General features: G+C 39.6%; 1 protein-coding gene across 1 annotated transcript; it reads right to left on the bottom strand.

Annotated features, from left to right (window-relative positions):
• Positions 1-7,184: 7,184 nt before the first annotated feature.
• Positions 7,185-10,069, bottom strand: LOC129097122 (gonadotropin-releasing hormone II receptor-like). Its single transcript, XM_054605857.1, has 3 exons — positions 9,554-10,069; positions 8,376-8,577; positions 7,185-7,600 (listed from the first exon to the last, which is right to left on the bottom strand). The coding sequence occupies exons 1-3, from the start codon at positions 10,067-10,069 to the stop codon at positions 7,185-7,187; spliced, it is 1,134 nt and encodes a 377-aa protein (XP_054461832.1).
• Between the last annotated feature and the right edge of the window lie 8,725 nt (positions 10,070-18,794).

Genomic DNA, 18,794 nt, shown 5'->3' with positions numbered 1-18,794 from the left:
AACTGGTCAATATTATCAACACCCACATCCCTGTCACCCCCGCAGTCTGCTTCTCACTTAGTAAACCCAAGCCTCCCATCAATGAGCACCCTCTGTGCCCTTTGATAGGGGTCAGTCATAGGTTTAGTCCGCCCAAAACCTGCTGCTTGTAACCTGAAAGTAGCTTCCACAAAACTGTGACAGACTGCTTACAGAGCTAGGATACATCCTGGTCCTCAGCTAACCCACCCCCATCCTCCACCCCTACCTATAACCAAAGCGTATTGCCTTTATTGCCTGTGCACATGCACATGTGCATGTAGAAAAAGCCTTCACAAAAGCATTGCCACACCGGGATGAGGTCCTGGTATCTTCTTTTTGTGTGTACACCACAAACAGTCGTCGCTTTTTCCAGTGGGAGTCTGTTCCATAACCAAAATATTATATTCCTCAGATCTCCTCTGGTAAGCGGACGTGTGAAGATGTGCACTATGGTTTTAAAACCCCAAATGGAGAAATTATTAGTGACAGAACTCTTGACTTTGCCTTCAGTTCCTCCGCAATAAGAAAGGGAAGAAACACAGTGGCCTTTGTGAACGCCTTATGAAGGTGATATGAAATTATTATCTATCACCGTATGAGCCATTTAGAGGAACCAAGTAAGCGGGTATTCTTTACTCCTCACCCAGAATCTGCACACCTCCAAAGAAAGCTACCTCAGTCTGACAGGAATGTCTGAGCCATGGTTAGGGACAATTTTAGCCTGATTATGCTGCTTGTGCTAGCCTACCTCAACCAAAAACTAGGGAATCCCTTTCCCTTAAGCAACTATTTCCATGACCACTGCCAGTGTACCGTGCCAGTCCCTAACCAGGACAGTCCAGAGAGTGCTCACCAGGACCACTACCAGGGAAACCAAACCGTGGCAGAGCCCGAATTAAGCCTTACTGCACCAGAGATCAACAAGAGCCTTAACCTCCTGTTCAAGCCAGGTCACCTTATGTTTCTGCCAACACTTCCAGTTTGGCTGGAAATCTTCAACTTTTCTGATCCAACATGAGGAGACCCTATACCAGACCATGTAGTGTTGCCTCCTTGGTTTTTGTTAATCCTTTTTGTGGCTATCCATGGCTTTCAAATATCTGAAAGTGTCCATCTCCAAAGACATATTTGTGCAAAGGATATAGCTCATAGAAAATATGAACTTCAAAGAGTGCTTCTTGAGCCCTATAAGCCATGTATTTGATTTTTTTTTCGATGAAGTCCGTCAAAGAAAATAACTTCAAACAAACAGGATGCTTGTTTGATCTGCACAAACCTGATGGCGTGCTGATGCTAAGCCAAAAATGAGCATTTGAGGCCATGCTGCCAGGTTAACTCTCCAGATTCCATATGGGCCACTCTGGGACCTCGATGACTGAGTTGGTGGCGAAAAAGTTTTAAGGTGATGCTTGCCTGAATGCACGAACGAGGCTCGTGTTTCACCCTGTCAGCCTATCCAAAAAGTTCTTGTATGGAAACCAAGCTGAATGATACCCAAAGATGTAAACATTTTAATGGTTTTCTTTATTTTTCCTGTAAAGAATTTTTTTAAGAGAGACTGCATTAACTCAAAATGTTTTGGATTGTACCTGTTTCAAAAGGGTCGCCTGTTTGTATAGTGCTTTAACTGAACCAAGCCAAAAAAATTCTCATGATTTCATTATCATTTTTTAAATAATATCGTTTTATCTTACTTTTTAGTTTGGTTTTTCCAGGTGCGCCCTTCAACATGGAACTTGTTATTTTTCCAAACATTTAACTTTTAAAGAGTAACCAAATGAAGATGTCAGATATTTTAAAAGACTTTCTATGTCAATACTTGCTTTCTTTTTAAAGTAGTTGAATTCTTGCCAAATATTTAGCTTTTTTAAAGAAATATGTAACCAAATAACTCTACATTTTTAACATTCAGAGTCTTGACCTTTACACTTCCCCATAACCAAAGCACAGCGACATGCCTGTGAGCATGTTTATACATATATATGTGTGTGTGTGTGAATGGCTAGTAATAAGTGAACCTTGACGGCAGCAGCTTTAAGAACAAACCTCAAATTACATTCAACAAGTAGCTTTTGAAGTTGTTTATACATTGCTTCGCAAAGGACACAACTTTCAAAGTCCAGCTGACTTTGAATTCCACATTGTTTGTCTTATAAGGAGTACATTTAAATTCTATATTTTTTCGGTTTGATGACAGTTAGTAGCCATTGAGACTTTGAATGTATCCATTCAAATAATTTCATTGTCAGCTTTATATTTGTAATGTCACCGTTTTATTACTGCCACTAACTAAGAGCCAGAGAACAAGGCTTGTACTTTGATCAACAACCCTTTTTCTTCATTCCAGTGATGACAAATAATATCAATACATTTAAAAAAAACATTGACATTATTTTTCACTGCAAAAAGGGGTCATTGATTGGGATTTCAGATGGACTTTAAAATGGTTCTTAAACTTAAAACTCTTGACTGAGGAACAAAATGTATCATTAACCAAAAGTGTGTGTTGCCTCAGCTTTATAGTCCTCAAGGTTCACCTTTTATTTGTGAGTGTTTTAGGCTTACTCAAAAGAACAGTAGAACAATATACATTTCCTTTTTGACACAACTGGAAGCTGTTAAACCAATGCGATACCAAAAAGAGTATTTGATATGGATGACCCATAAAGTCATGTGTTTTATGTAGTGTGATGTGTGTAGCGGTTAAACTAGTTACTAAAATGGAAAGCTTTGTTGCTTCTGTTTGGAACCATTCCTTTCTCTGTCTCTTTTCATTTGAGTCTTTTGAGTCTTCTACCTGCTGTGCACAGGAAAAGTTGCCAAAGCAAATGTTTGCTTTTTTTGAAAGTGTATTATTGTTATTATTATTATTATTATTATTAGATTGGATAACATTAATTATGATAATTTCAAATGTTTTCTTTTTTTTGACATGCGGATGAAATGATTGTTAGAATTACTTTATGATGGCCTTTCAGCAAGTGACTTGAGTTTTCCAGAGACACTAAATTTAAGTCTGAAAAGCCAAACTCATGTTCTGCCCTGAAGAGCCAGCGACTAGAAGAGAAAGAACCACAAAAAAAGAAAAAAAATTGTAGGAAAGTAGAAACTGGCTGCTAGCACCAATGAGAACCAATGCTTTAATGATTAGTGCTTCTCTGTTCTCTAAGTTTTCCACTGGTGTATTGTAGCCAACTTAAAACCTAAAGCTTTAACCTGTTCTGCCTGAGGTCTGGCCCTCGCTCTTTGTCCAAAATGATAAGAACGGATTGCAGAAAGACTGTGGCTGGAAACAGAGACCAAGCTGTGACTTGGAAAGCTTTCACAGTACATTTATTTTACATTCTCACAAAATTGGTGTCAGTTCACACAAATGACAAAATCCCTCATAGTTTATGTTTTATCTACCAAGGTTTGTCTGTCACTAATTCACTTAAGTGGAAGTCACTTAAATGTTGAAGCATTTATCCTTTAGTTACCACTTGTGGCCCCTGTTTTTTTTGGCCCCAGTTAGATGGCTGCTCGCTCACTTTAAAACATTCAAAAATATACTTCGAAAAGTCAACACTAGTTGTACTTTCTACTTTGGTTGAAAAGCCCAAATGGCTACAAAGACCTTAATGGGTGATTTGTTTGAACTGACCCTTTAATGTTATTTATTTATTTATTTAGCCTGAGAGCTCCTGTTGTAGGTCTTTAAAGTGTATTTACAAGAAAACACTATTATGAAAAAATCCAGATAAATTGCATATTTACTGTCAGTTAATATCCTAATGGTACTCGGTGTCCAATAGCTACTCTTCTTTGAAGCAAGGCGTTGTTCCCATTGATAGCAACATATAGACCAAATTAATTATTCAAATGTATGACAGTGGACACAGTATTTTCAGCTCTCTAATTCCTGCCAAACAGCTTGGTCTCTGTGTGACTGCAGAATGCTCTCTCTGAATGTCTGGACTTAACTCTGCTTTTTCTCCTTCCTTGATCACGTTCCGACATGCCTAAGACCAAATAAAGATTTTTTTTAAAATGTAAGGTTGTCGATCTAATTTACTTTTACTTGGGAACTTCTGTAGCTCTTTCTGACTCAACAAGTCTGTGTCCCCACAGCTGTCACATGTGGTGTTGTGATGATGTCATACACCTTACTTCTTTTTCCTTCCAGTCTTTTCTAATCCAAGTTCAGATACTCTCTTTAGGAAAGCAACAGCTGGTTTGCACCCCAATCAATAAAGCAGCTCATGTCTTTAGATAGCACTGCAATAAAGTGTTTTTCAAAATATAGTTGACATATTCGTTTCGTCTTATTCAGCCTTATTGTGTTCAGTGTTGGGATTACAATAATGTGCAATTCCTAGTAAACTTCAGGTAGCGTCTCAAAATCATTGCTAATGAGGAAGTTTTTCCACCTAGTAGCTAGATAATGCAACCAGATCTGGCTGCCACCTCTGGCTCTGAAACATGTAGCCAATGCAGAAGTGCCTTAAACTTCTATTGCATCCTGTGTTTGCAAAAAGAAGTCTGGTTGTATAGAAGTCTATGAAAAATGACTCTACTTCTCTCTTGATTTATTCCCTCAGTAAACATTGTAAACATGAGTTTATGGTCTATATCTCTAGTTTCAAGTCTTCTTCAATACAGCACGATGTTCAATTAGTAAATTATGGTCCATTTAGAGTCAAATAGACCATAAAGCAGGGCATGCTTTAGGGCGGGGCTAACTTGTGATTGACAGGTTGCTACCACAGCGTTCTCCAGTTTGGGTGTTGTCTATGTTTTCGTCTAAGAACTTAAACTCTACACAGTGTGTTCACTTTTTAGAATATAATTGTTACATTTTGGTGACCAGAAATGTTTTATTCAGCATTGGGTTGAATTTAGCTCCACCCTCTCATGTCACTTCTGGTTCCAAAAAAAAGGATCAGAAATGAGTATCTAATCTCGTCTCACCCTTTAACTTTCACTTCCGAATTCAGGACAGAATCAAGAAGCACAATGTTTTTTGGGGTATGGAACAGAGAGTGAGTGGGAGGAGCAGCTGCTGGTGATCTCTTAGGGCAGCCTAGCTAAGGCCCAAGGGACACAGCTGGCTCAGGAGAGCTGGTGGGAGCTGGTTTTTCGTCAGTGTCATGTCCTCTTTTTGATGAGTATGTACTGGTCTCACAGGCGATGGGCTAACAGTAAGTCAAACCCTCAATTAAAAAAAATAACTCCAGTAGAGGCCGATGACTGATTTTAAAGGTTTACTGAATCAAAGTGTGAAACTAAACAAATTTACAAACAGTATGTAAATATAAGTAAGAGGTAAAGTATGTATGTATGTATGTATGTATGTATGTATGTATGTAATACCAGTCAACAATGAAATGGAAATTAGCATAGTTGTTCACATTGGGGGAAATCTGCAAACAAAACCAATTTCTGGTATAGTTAACAAATATAGTGCTCTTAACAATAATAAGCATTATAAACAAATATGCTTACAGACATTACGTCTTAAAAAGCATGTGAAGAGGATGGGGAAAGATTACAATTCAATCTCAATTCAAACAAAGGATGCATACCCTAACCCACATGCAGCCATTAATCTCTTCCTGAATATCAACATCCTGTCTAGACAGGAAATAAGGTAAGTCTTAGACTGCTGTATACAGAATGCCAGTAGGGGGCTCCAAAACAACAAATGCAGTCTGCACAGTCCAGAACAATATGTTCTGTTCACCCCCTTCTGCAAGTGGGGCTCTTCTGTAGATGGAACCTTTTCCTACCAAGTTTCACTGAAAAAAAGGTTTGTCCTAGTCAACCCATACATTGTGGCCTTTTCTGTGACCTATATACCCAGAACATTGTTATTTTAAACACCTTGGAAAACATGGCAGAACCTAGAATTTAGAAATTAGACCCTACTGGGTTCTTATGGTACCAGGGGAGCTCATTTCAAATGTTATCACCTGATTGAATGGCCGTTATCCGTGATTAAACCCGGTTTAGGTTAAAATAAGTATGTTTATTAAGTAACTTACGTAACTTGTCGTTACGTATGACGTCTGATGGGAGCCGTGTATGTTAAAGTTACTGCAAGGAACATTTAACTGGTTATAAAACAGTGTCAATTAAATACTGATGCCTCTATATGACCTGAATCAGTAAACGAGACAATGAATGAGAAGAGTGTCTATTTCTATATAGTTAGTCTTAATAATTGTCATCGGTGCCACCGGGTAGGATTCTGGTGAAATCAGATGAAATCATGCAGGTTCACCAGAAAGTCCTTCAGCTCAGATTCCAGTGGGGCCTCCAGCAGAGACCAGTCCACCGTGGACAGACCCAGATCCAGCTTTGCTGCCGTCTTGGTCCTGCAGTTGGAAGCTCTGGTGGGAGAAAGAGAGCTCATAAGCGTCTCCTCCTCCGGCCAGGAGCAGAGCTTCTCCCCGCTGCCAGTCCTGGCATGGAGCCAACACCGACACTGCGCTGCTGGCTGCTGTCAGACCCCTGCTGCTCCAAAATGAGAGGTTTTCTAAAGGGAATCTGGTGCTGGGAAATACTAACACTTGTGTCTACATGGACTGCTAAAATCCCCCAAAACATAAAGTTCCTTGAAGTAACTTTAAGTAACAAAACTACAGTAAAATAAGTAGATGTCAACTTTTGGTCTCACATGGGACACAAACAACGGTCTCCTGAGTGTGTTTGTTTTACCATGATCCCCAGGGCCAGATCTATCAGATCTTTTTACTGATGAACTGAGATGCAGTTGAAAGCCCTGAAATGGATAGTAAGTGGACCTTTGAATTTAGATTTCTTAGTCACACATTATAAAGTGTAAGGACTCTTTAAAGTTGCATGCTATGCTAAATAGATTGATACAAACTGCCAACAAGACTTTTCTGAGCATATATGAGATTAATATTTTATATTACACCTTTTTGCACAAATAAAAGTGTTGCTACAGTCATATCCAGGACATAGTTATATATAAATATCAAATATGTTGATATGTGTACACAGACAACAGTTCCACAGCTCAAAATTGCTGTAGAGGGCAAGAAAAGCCAAAGTTGTTCAACTTCCATCATGGATGAGCATCAAACAGCTGACAAGTGCACTCGGACATTGGGTACTTCGTAACAATGGTCATTTCCTCAAAGTGAGATCACCACTGTTTAACTAGGGTTCCCACTGTGCTGGTTTGAGCTCAGATCAGACTCCATCTCCACAGCAGCTCCAGCTCTTCGACCAGACAGGCGATCCACAGAGCTAGGTGAGGCATTATTGATTTGGCGACCACGGCAGCACGCAACCACGTCAGCGAGGTCGGCCCGGAAAGATGGCGTGTAGAAGCTGTAGATGACCGGGTCACAGCATGTGTTCAGGTTGCCAAAGACAAACAGTATGTGGTGCACATACTCAGGTGTGTGCTGGATAATGGCTGGTTGGAACCAGTACCAGATCCCCAATAGGTAGTAGGGAGTCCAACAGATGACAAAGGAGCTTACAATCACAATGGTCATCTTGAGGGTCTTCATCCGGGCTTTGGGTATCATGTCTGTTCCATTGCGTCTCAGGCAGTGCTCACCTTCTGCACAAACAAAAACATGGGCAAAAACTCAAATATAGGAAAGCATACATTCCGTAAATGTAAGCAAATAGGTTAATATACACCTTTTCATCTTCATGTTGAGATGGGGATTATCTTTGTTAGGAGTTGGGAGGGATGCATTGCTCACTGCAATAGTGACTTTAAAGCTAGAACTTCTGTTTTTTCTTTAAATAATCTCATAAAATCATACAAACACTGATTTGTTATATTTATCATGGCCAGACCGCAACTGAGAGATGCTAAATAGCATATCAGGGCATAACTGTCATGACTGGGGTAAGAAAAGGCAGTGCACTGATACATATTTTACAAAGTTGTTAAAACATCAACAGTATTGGCCCCATGTCACATCTCAAGCAATAAACCTCAAACAATCAACAATAAATACCTTTTCTCTGGACCGTCATTTGAACCTGTGGCTACAAATTACAACTTGCATTTATACCAGAATGTCAGCTGAGTTGCAGAGTGTCACGTCTCTGAATATGAAGCTCGGCCAACAGCTTCTTCTTTCCTTAAGCTGTTGATTAACCAGCTTTCTTCTGTTCCCTTCTCACATAGTTTATCAGAGTGTTTTCATGAGACTGACACTAAGTAAAATATTTCAGTTTTGGAAATAAATTAAATTAATAAACGATTAAAAAAAAAAATCTAAGTAAAAGTACAAACAAAATGAACTTGTGGCATTGATAAGGATAAATGTAATTAGTTTCTTCCCCAGTTAGACCTCCAGATTTTTTTGAGAGTCACACACCTTTTCCCTTGTGCATTTGCCCATTGATCTTGGTGAGGATGCGGGTGTAGCAGAAAGTCATGACAAGTAGGGGGAAGACATACAGGGTCACAAAGTTAAACATGTTGTATGCCGTCTTCTGCCAGAGATACCGGAAACTTCCGTGGGTGACACACTGAGTGAAGTCCACTCCATCAGCTTTAATGGCCCGAAAGATGAACAGCTGAAGATGAAGAAAGTGTAAATAGATGAGGAAGGAATTTCTGTCACATAAAAAGTGTACTTTTTTTTCATTGAACAAAATGTGTCTTATATTTGTATGTATTTAACAAACTGCACAAAGATCCACACCACACAATGCAGTTGTGAAAGTCATTTTAAAGCATCTCAGAGTGTACTAACTACACCATGTCAAAAACATATCATTGGAGCTTTCCTTTTCTTTTCTAGAGTCAGATTTCCAAGGTGTTGAAGCTAAAGTGAGCTGTTTGTTAACTAGGACTGTTTCAGCATGATGGTGGGTCTGCACTGGTTGGTTAGTAACGTTCTGGTGGATGTATGCATAGACAGCTGAACTACTGTGTATTAAATGGTTGTTAGTGGCAGTGCTTTGGGTGAACATTGTGTTAATGACAGTGATGTCAAAGAAGGCCAATCAAATAAAGGTTATTTAAAACAGTGTTGGGAAGAGTGTTAGTTTTTTGATTTGCCTAAACTGTTTTTTTTGTCAACTTTATAGGATAGAGATAGTCAGGAAAGAGGGAACGATCCATCGGAGACAACGTGTGGGGATAAAAGCACAATATGTTCCCACAAATGGGCTCTTCGGTCCCATTATAGACACCCGGATCATGGCAATCACATGTTAAGATTTGATGTTACAACAAATCGGCTGTCAGATGACAACATTCTGGAAGCAACTTGAAAATTAGTTGTTCAAGAGTGGCACACCATCTAATGCAACTCTGATGAATGTTGGTTGCATTTAACCAGGTTACATGGAATAGTTCATGTAGAAAGCAAGACTTATTGTCAGCAAACATTTCAACATTATTTAAAAAGTGTGTCTAATCTGTGGTACTGTTTGATAGTCCTTAGCTCATCTAGATTCCGATCTAGTGTTAATCATATGTGCTTAGACTCAGCACCATCTGGTGAGAATGACACTGGCCTTGTATGTAACCTAGAACCCACTGTACCTGTGGAGATGCCAGCAGCAGGCTCAGAGTCCAGGCCACCAGCAGCATGCGTCTGTTCCTGAGCCCGGCATCGAGAGAATCCAGAGGATGAAGGATGGCCCGATAGCGGTCCAGACTTACTACCACCAGTATGAATGCTGCTGAGTGCATGGCAAAGAGCTTGAGGAAACACAGTAGCTTACACATGATATCCCCAGCGTACCACTGCACTGTAATATTCCAAATGGCATCCAGTGGCATCACCACAAAGGTCATCACCAGATCAGCTGATGCCAAACTGGCAATGAGTGGGCGGAGGTGTGCTGCCAGGCGATAACCCCGCCCCCAGCAGACACTGATCAGGACCGACAGGTTACTGCCAGCGGCAAAGACAAACAGCACCAGGGTGGCTGCTACACGGCAGCTGGCAGCCGCTGTGAAGGATGGAGCCTTCCAGGGCGGAGGGGAGGCTGGAGCCGACGAGTTCAGCAGGGAGAAGGCAGGTCCGGACACCCACAGAGACATGTTGCCTGTCATCCTGTATGGCAGAGGGAGAAAACAACCATTTGACACTGACCACAAAAAAAGCATAATGTTGATTCAAATAACTTCTTCAAATGCTCTGTCAACACAAAACTGCTAACAGTCTCAGTGGGACATCATCTGCTCATAGATGTTGATATTGAGTAGACTTCCTGGATTGGATGCAGTTTTTTAATTTGTTTGTTGGGTTTGTTATCTCATAGACTGTATATAAGAAGTGGAAATAGTCATGGTGAAGTCTCTTATTGGTTTATGGTCTGCCGTTTTGAAGCCTCAAGTTCGGCATTTTGGCTGTTGCCATCTTGGTTTTTGACGCATTCATCTTGGCTTTTTTCAACCAGAAGTGCCATTAGAGGGTAGAGCTAAGTACAACTAACGCTGAATAAGACATTTTTAGGTGACCGAAAAGGTTCCAGTTAACTTTCATGAATTGAAAACACTAGTGAAAGGGTTAAAGTTGTAAGATGAATACATTGACAACTCCCAGATCGGACAGCGCCGGGATATTATGGGATTTTAACAATAATAAGGGAGTTTATACATTACATACAACACTTGGACTTTTGGTTCATATTGGCTTAAAAGCTTAATTATTAAGACCATATAGACTGATATAATAAGTTGCGGTAGTCGTTGTGACATCACTCATTGGTTTGTGGACATTTTCGCAATCGCATCCTGTCTTTTGCAGCCAGTGAGCGGAAGTTACCATATTTGGACTACAGATGAATGACACCGTGGTAGAGACGCTGCGTACGGCTCTGTTAGAGACCTGTCAATCACAAGTTAGCCCCGTCCTAAAGCATACCCAGCTTTATGGACTATTTGACCCTAAATCGACCATGTGTTACTAAATGAACATCAAGCTGTATTGTAGAAGACTTGAAACTAGAGATTGAGACCATAAAGTCATGTTTACAATGTTTACTGAGGGAATAAATCATGTGGGAATAGACTTCCATACAATCAGACTTCTTTTTGCAACCAGAGTCGTCCCCTGCTATAAAAAAAATTGCTAGTGTACGGCACTTCCACATTTGCTCACATTTCAGACCCTGAGGTTGCCACCTGGTTAATCTTTTAGTTTAACAGCTTGTAGCTTAATTTTATACAGAGGGTTTGGGTCAAAATGGCAGCAAATTTAAAGTTTTAATGATTTTCAAAAGTTATGATATCAAAGAAATACAAGCTGTGTTTAGCAAATTGATCTACATTTAGATAACATATTACAATTGGTAACTACAGGTACTTAATAACTTCACTTTACCTTTTTAAATAATCTCTGTAAAAATATTTAACAGCTTCTGTTCGAGTGGATGTGGATGCATTATTCTGTTGTAGGATGAAAGATATGGTTAATTTAAAAGAAGTAGCACTCTATGTCTTAGAGATGTGTATGTGCAAAGGGAATGGGAAACTCCCCTTTAATACCCTGTATACATGCCTTGATGAGGAGCTATAGAGAGTCCCCACACTATTATATCCAACTCCTTTCTATGTTTGTCCAGATTTACTCCGGAACGTCTTAAATTTCTCTACGAGTTATGACATTCATAACAAAGACTTTGGTGTTTTGTGTAGTGGATGTAATATCTTGTTTTACATCTTGCACAGCACGTGATTAGGCTTTCCTGTTGTACCTTACTAGTTTAGCTCTTCAATGAGAGTGTCAATCTCAACTTCCTATAGAGATCTTATTGATGTACTTTTTGGCATCAATAGAAAGTGAGTTTTTGTGCTGTCGATAAAGTACAGAAGCTAATAACGAAACCAATTAGCAATTTGCAATTAACCACCACATGACACTGGCGCAGTGGGTGGAGGTGGCGCCCTCTGCTGGTGGGCCACTGCACCTCTCCATGTGTTGCTGCACCAAACGGCTCAATCGTCTCCAACGTCCAGGTAACGACCGTACCCCGACATGATGAAGATGTTAATAAACCCAAACAGAACTCTTCTGTTCTCGTTAGTATGGATGCATTCTCATCTTTCTCACACTGTGTATCCATTCTCTCTCTCTCTCTCCCCCCCCCCACCCCCTCTACGTTAGACTGCATTACATCGGCATAGGGGGGGAGACGCGCCCTCATCCCCCCGCCGGCCCTCACACACCGATACTGACTTAAACACACTAAATCATATCTAGCAGCCCACCTGAGTACCTGAACTACAATGGCACAAGTAGCAGTATTGTGTTCTTACCTGGAGAGGTATCCTGGTCAGATGAAGAGGGAAGCAGAGCGTGGCTGTCCAACGTGCTGATGCATCATCACTTTGCCTGCATGCTCTCTGTCCTCCGGCGGTTTCCCCCGCACACCATTCAGAATGTGATAAATCAACGATTCAATCAGAGCAGTGGGACTTGAAGTTATCGCATACAACTGCTCGCCCCATCAGCCACACACACACACACACACACACACACACACACTCAGACACACAAACACCGGCTTCTACAGTGAACATTATAAACCGCGTGAACAAGGAGCCGCCAGCATCGATGCCCATTGGCTAATTAAGGCGGGTGACGTGCTGCTGAGGTAGACACCTTTGTGGTGAAAGACATCCTGGGGAATTTCCAGTCCATTAATGCATCTTTATTTTTTGCAGATGTAAGGAGAGATGAGCTAAATCAGAGACATGTTTTATTTAAATACAGGTTTGACGGTGTTTGTCTGCAACTGTGACATTCTACACCTGCTTGCATTGACCTTAGTTTACTCTTTTACATCATTCTGACTCTGTCCCTGTTACTTTTTGACTTTTCTGTGTGAGAGAGATTGCTTAGAAAACTGTCCATATAAATGTGTTGATATGTATTAATAAATACAAATCTGCTTTGTGCCCTTTCCATTCTAAAACCAATGGGATATAACAGACAGAGTTTTGGAAATGATATGTTGTTACAAGATAAATTAGCACTCTAAGTAGAGTAACAGATAGAAGTATCACAATCCATTAGCATGGTCATATTTGTTAAGTGTTAACTAGGTTAAATTAATTCCATTCCATGTTTTATGAGATGCGGGCCAAACATAGACTGGTGCATTATTTGATATTGATTGAGTAACCTGATTTCATGCATGCCTTAATGAATGGGTTCAACTGTGTTCCAGGAGGACATTTATATTTTCTGGTGTAATTTATGAGGCACCTCAGTGCGTGAGTGGGTTCAGCATCAGTGATAGTCCTATCTCTCTGTCTCAATATTGAGGAAAGACCTGCAGGTTTTTTTGTTTTTATTATATATTTATACCAATTATTGATTATCCTGAGTTTTCAAAGACTTTATTTTTGTAGGTCAGATATTGGTTGGTGGTTAAAAGCAGGCCAATCACTAATCAACACATCCATAATCCCATAAAGGCACTATGGCATCCCATGACCCCACTCACCATCCACTGCAGTTACCGAAAGAACACCTTTTAAACTCTTGTGCAAATTTATAATTCTATTCATAGCTTGATTCATTAGATTATATTTATGGGTATATATTATGTATTATATATATATATATATATATATATATATATATATATATATATATATATATATATATATATATATATATATAGTCCAACCCTTTATCCTACAAAATTACGTAAAATAGTGAAGGTCTTAAAAAAAGAATATTGTAACACAGGCCCCCTCATAAATTAGAACTTCAAGATGAAGCAGGACACCGATTGAGGTCTTTGTCATAGCATGCTTTTACTCCCAATTTCAAAACAATGGCCACCTAATTAATCCAGAGTTGTTGGGGTCACTGGAGGTCTGAAGGCACCATTGCCCAATTGTTACCGAGACTCTTTGGAAGCATTTAACCCATATAAAAATGAATGAAAAATGTACAGTAGTTACACTACACTGTCATATTATAAAACACGACTCTTGAGTTTCAAAGATATCCTATCTCCCTATTACAGAAGCATTTCCTCAAGTCATGGCTGTTTACTAATCTGTATCAGACCTATCTTACTTTAACTTGAGAAATGATATTTAATTCAATTCTTTTGAATGGAATGAATAAGAATGTGCGGGTGGCGATATTAAAATCCCAGTATGGCCCATACTCCCATTTCCTCCCTACTCTGCCTCTGACTGGCTTACCCTTATATTCTTACCCTAAACCTAACCACTCTCACTCCTCATGCCTAAACCTAACCAACCCAACCAACAAATGCAACTGTCTATCTCTCTTTCAAATTTTAAGCACCCCATCAATCAAGACCCACCAACAGTACTGCAGCCATTTTTGCAGTTATTTTGAATTAAGGAGGCATCATCAAAAATATGCATGCACATATTGGCAAAGGTGATGTGCTGTTTGCACTCTTCGACACACAGTCAGATGACGATCTTTTATGTAACCAGGCAGTAAGCTCTTGTTTATATAATTACATAAATTCTATAGAATTATAGTCTTTACCTGACAAGAAAGGCCTTCAAACCTAGTAGCTAACATGTACAGTGATCAAGTTCAATTTTCTTTTACTATAAATTCACTATACATTCCTTAGTATAGTTAGTTTTGTTAAAATAATAAGGTTTCCACACATACTTTGTACTATCCAGTCATGCTTACATTTGAATGTCTGAACATGTGCCCCCACATAAAATAATACCTTGTAATATGTACATATCCCACAAATCCCTCAATTCGTATGTAATCCATGTGATCATGAACCATTCCGTGGTTATTTTAAGAAAAACAACAATCTTTTCCTAAACCTCACTAGGTAAGTTGTTTCTTGTGAACTTTATTTTGAAAAGACTGTATGCATGTGAAGAGCTGAAATTGACATGTGTTGCTGGCTTTCGTAGGATTACACGAAAAATATAAGATATCATACAAACCATTGTATGAGGATACATATAAGTATATGTTTTAATTGGTCGTTTCATTAGAAATCTGTTGCTTAAACGTTAATGAAAGATCGAACAAATGTTAGCAAGTTAGTTAACTTATACTAACCCAGGGACTGTTCGCCATATTGTTTGAGCACTGCCGCCATGTGCAATGGTCTTGTCTTCACATACCCTACAGTAAGTCCATTTTGCAACAGTGCAAAACATATAAGATGGTTTATATAGCAAGTTATAACACCAAATATTTTGATTAGAGCATTGTAGTGGTGAAGAAATGAGCAAATGAAATAGGAGAGTGTAGATTAGCATAATTTTATTTTTGTATAGGCTACTTTTCGTTTGATTCTGTTGAATAATACTATGATAAATTATTTATCTGATCAATTCTGTTTTAATGCATTTTACCATTGGATACAGGCCTACTTTTTACATATATACATACAAAGTACAAGAGACAATGTTTTTTTGCACTAAAGATAGCTCGAGAAGACTTTGAATGTGGAGTCACACGTCTGCCTCATCATTTTGTTATGTTTTCTCAGGCACACACATCTGTCCACAGGTGCTTTCAAACTGAGACCTGTAACATTAGCTTACTGTTAACAAGATAACTTTACGTGATCTAAAACTAGGTAACGTTAACTTCTGCCCCATGGAGCTGTAAAGAATGAAGCCCCCCTAGTCTATTGTTAACAACTAACATTACATTATTTATCTCTAACCTCAACAGTTCGTCAACAAATTTAAAGTAAATAACGTCTTATCATCATCTGTTCAATTAGCAAGCTTTACAAGAGAGTTGAGTTATAAGTTTCTGTGTAAGTGAGGGAGTCAAGTGAAATGTTATCGGAAAGTGACGTTTATCTTTGAGTTAATATTAAATAGATCCTACTAATGATATGATGGTCTATTTGAGAACTAATCAGCATTAAGTTATATATATATTTAAATTTGCAGGGAAGTCTGGTCATGGTTGCAGTACAAGGAGCAATAAAAAGTTAATATTTGTATAAATGGGACATGAATTCATAAAGATGGAGAGAGAGAAGAGGAGAGAGGAGCTCAGTGTATCCTAGGTAGTCCCCCAGCAGTCTAGGCCTATAGCAGCATATCTAGGGGCTGGACCAAGGGAAACCTGAACCAGCCCTAACTATAAGCGCTATCAAAGAGGAAAGTCTTAAACCTACTCTTAAAAGTGGTGAGTGTGTCTGCCCCCCGGACTGAAACTGGAACCTGGTTCCACAGAAGAAGAGCCTGATAACTGAAGGCTCTGGCTCCCAATCTACTTTTTGATACTCTAGGAACCACAAGTAACCCTGCATTGAGGGAGCGCCGCTCTCTAGTTGGGTAATATGGATCGTTAGATAATTGATTTCGAAGGTGATCTGGGCCTAGTAGAATAACTTCAGTTTTGTCTGAGTTTAACATCAGGAAGTTGCAGGTCATCCAGGTTTTTATGTCCTTAAGACATGCTTGAAGTTTAGCAATCTGGTTGGTTTCATCTGGCTTAATCGATAGATATAATTGGGTATCATCTGCATAACAATGACAGTTTATGGAGTGCTTTCTGATAATATTCTCTAAAGGAAGCATATATAAGGTGAATAAAATTCTCTGTGACTGACTTTGGATTTCATCAAGGTTTCATTGTTTACACATACAAACTGAGGTCGGTCTGATAAATACGACTTAAACCAGCTAAGTGCGGTTCCTTTAATGCCAATTAGATGCTCCAGTCTCTGTTATAAGATTTGATGGTCAATGGTGTTGAACGCAGCACAAAGGTCTAACAATACAAGTACAGAGACAAGTCCTTTGTCTGATGACATTAGAAGGTCATTGGTAATTTTCACCAGTGCCGTCTCTGTGCTATGATTCACTCTAAATCCTGACTGAAAATCCTCAAATAAACTATTGTTATGTAGAAAGTCACGCTGATGATTTGCAGCTGCTTTCTCAAGGATCTTAGAGATGAACGAAAGGTTAGATATAGGTCTATAGTTAGAAAATATATATATTAGGTTCTATAGCTGTTTCTAAGGTTATTGTGTTTGAGGATCGATCGGTACTGGTTGAGGGCAAGAGATTATTCATTTTGTCTCTATAAGTTAGAATCTTATCATGGAGCAAACTTTCTTTGTTATATTATCTTCTTTTTTAAAAGGGCAATAGAGTCTAGTGTCATTCGCAGTGAGCCTGCAGCACTATTGACAAGATGGTCAATCTGGGACGGACTAAAGTTAGCATAGGAGTTCCCTGTTATATTGAGATATGGTATTGAATTAAATGAAGTGGAATCACTTCTTTGAATTTAGCTACAGCTAAACTGAGGTCCTTTGGAGTGCAGGGAGCACTCCTGAGGACCTTTTTAAACTTTGTGGTGGCATCAGCCATTTTTTTATGTAGTGGTCTGCTGGGGCAGCAGCCTCTTGACAGCCGACAGGAAGAGACTTAACAAACTTGTCCGGAAGGCCAGCCGTGTCCTGGGATGTCCACTTTCTAGCTACCACAGACTGGTAGCGATTGTAAGTCGCTTTGGATAAAAGCGTCTGCTAAGTGACTGTAATGTAATGTAATGTAATGGTAAAACATCCTCAGCATGGTACTGAGGACATGAACAACCTGAGCCTCAGCAGGAAGTACAGTCGGCCCTGGCCCTTCTTCTTCACAGACTCTGTGTTCTTAGCCCAGTCCAGCTTGTGGAATATCTGGGGTTGAACAGTCAGGAAGTCTAAAGTCCAGGAAAAAAGGGGCGTGTCTACCTGCATTACCATTAGCTTGCTCCACTGCAGAGCAGGCTGGATGGTGTTGAACACACTGGAGAAATCAAACATGTATAGAGGTCTGATTGATTGATTTCTCAAAACAAAACTTATAAATATTCATATATTTAGATGGGAATGATACCTATAGTGACATGTAAATTAAGTTAGTTTTACAGTTACCTGAGAACACTTCAAATGGAACAAATGGTGCCCAAATGTAGCCAAATGGCCAATTTGAAGATTCCACTATAGCCTCTTCTACTTTACCCTGCTTTGCTTTAGAAGCATCAGCCTGTGCACAGGTAATGCTCACATATTGTAATATAAGGATTTGAAATAAGGTTCACCTTGCAAGGTCTACAAAGAAACAAGCTTTCACATATGGACACCAGTCGGCTACACTTGATGAACAGACTGTTACCACTGTTTAATATAATTTAATTGTTTTATTATTTGAGTCCCAGGAAAAGCAGTACTGATACTGAGTGGATTATTCTGGTAAATCAAAATAAAACACTGAATTGAAATTGTCTTATAAGTGCTCATAGGGGCGGCTGTGGCACATGAGGTAGAGCGCTTGACCCGCAACCACAAGGTCGGTGGTCCGAACCCCTCTACAGGCAACATGCCGAGGTGTCCTTGAGCGAGACGCCTAACCCCAAAATTGCTCCCCGGGCGCTTCATTGCAGCCCACTGCTCCTCCGGGATGGGTCAAAGGCAGAGAACTGAATTTCCCCATTGTGGGACTAATAAAGGCTTAATTATAGCATGGATCATGGGAGTAACTCAGGTCCAATCGAATGTGTTCAATTGATATTATTGAAGATCCATAACATAAAATGACAATTATGATTTTATACAGTATAAAATAGCAACACAATTCATATTGTGGAGCTTTACTGTGAGCAAAGTTAAAACCTGTGTAGCCACTAGAGGGCTCAGTCCCCAATATGAACAGCTGCCACCAACAACATCTAACTTCATTCATTGTCTCCAGCCTGAAACGAAGGTCGTTAAAATGCGTAGTATTACATGGACTGTGTCTCCTGGTGCGTGTTGTCTACCAGCAGGTCATACCGCGGTTT

Source organism: Anoplopoma fimbria, chromosome 10 (assembly GCF_027596085.1).
Source record: "Anoplopoma fimbria isolate UVic2021 breed Golden Eagle Sablefish chromosome 10, Afim_UVic_2022, whole genome shotgun sequence".
Classification (NCBI taxonomy): Eukaryota; Metazoa; Chordata; class Actinopteri; order Perciformes; family Anoplopomatidae; genus Anoplopoma; species Anoplopoma fimbria.
Note: the sequence above shows the minus strand (reverse complement) of the source record. Positions and strands in the feature narration are given on the sequence as shown.

What these genes read in the sequence shown, in the direction of transcription:
- LOC129097122 (XM_054605857.1), bottom strand. Translation starts at nt 10,069, where the DNA reads ATGACAGGCAACATGTCTCTGTGGGTGTCCGGACCTGCCTTCTCCCTG. An exon ending in TGCTGCTGGCATCTCCACAG is followed by an intron (nt 8,578 to 9,553) that starts GTACAGTGGGTT and finishes CTTCATCTTCAG; the next exon opens with CTGTTCATCTTTCGGGCCAT. An exon ending in GCAAATGCACAAGGGAAAAG is followed by an intron (nt 7,601 to 8,375) that starts GTGTGTGACTCT and finishes TTGTTTGTGCAG; the next exon opens with AAGGTGAGCACTGCCTGAGA.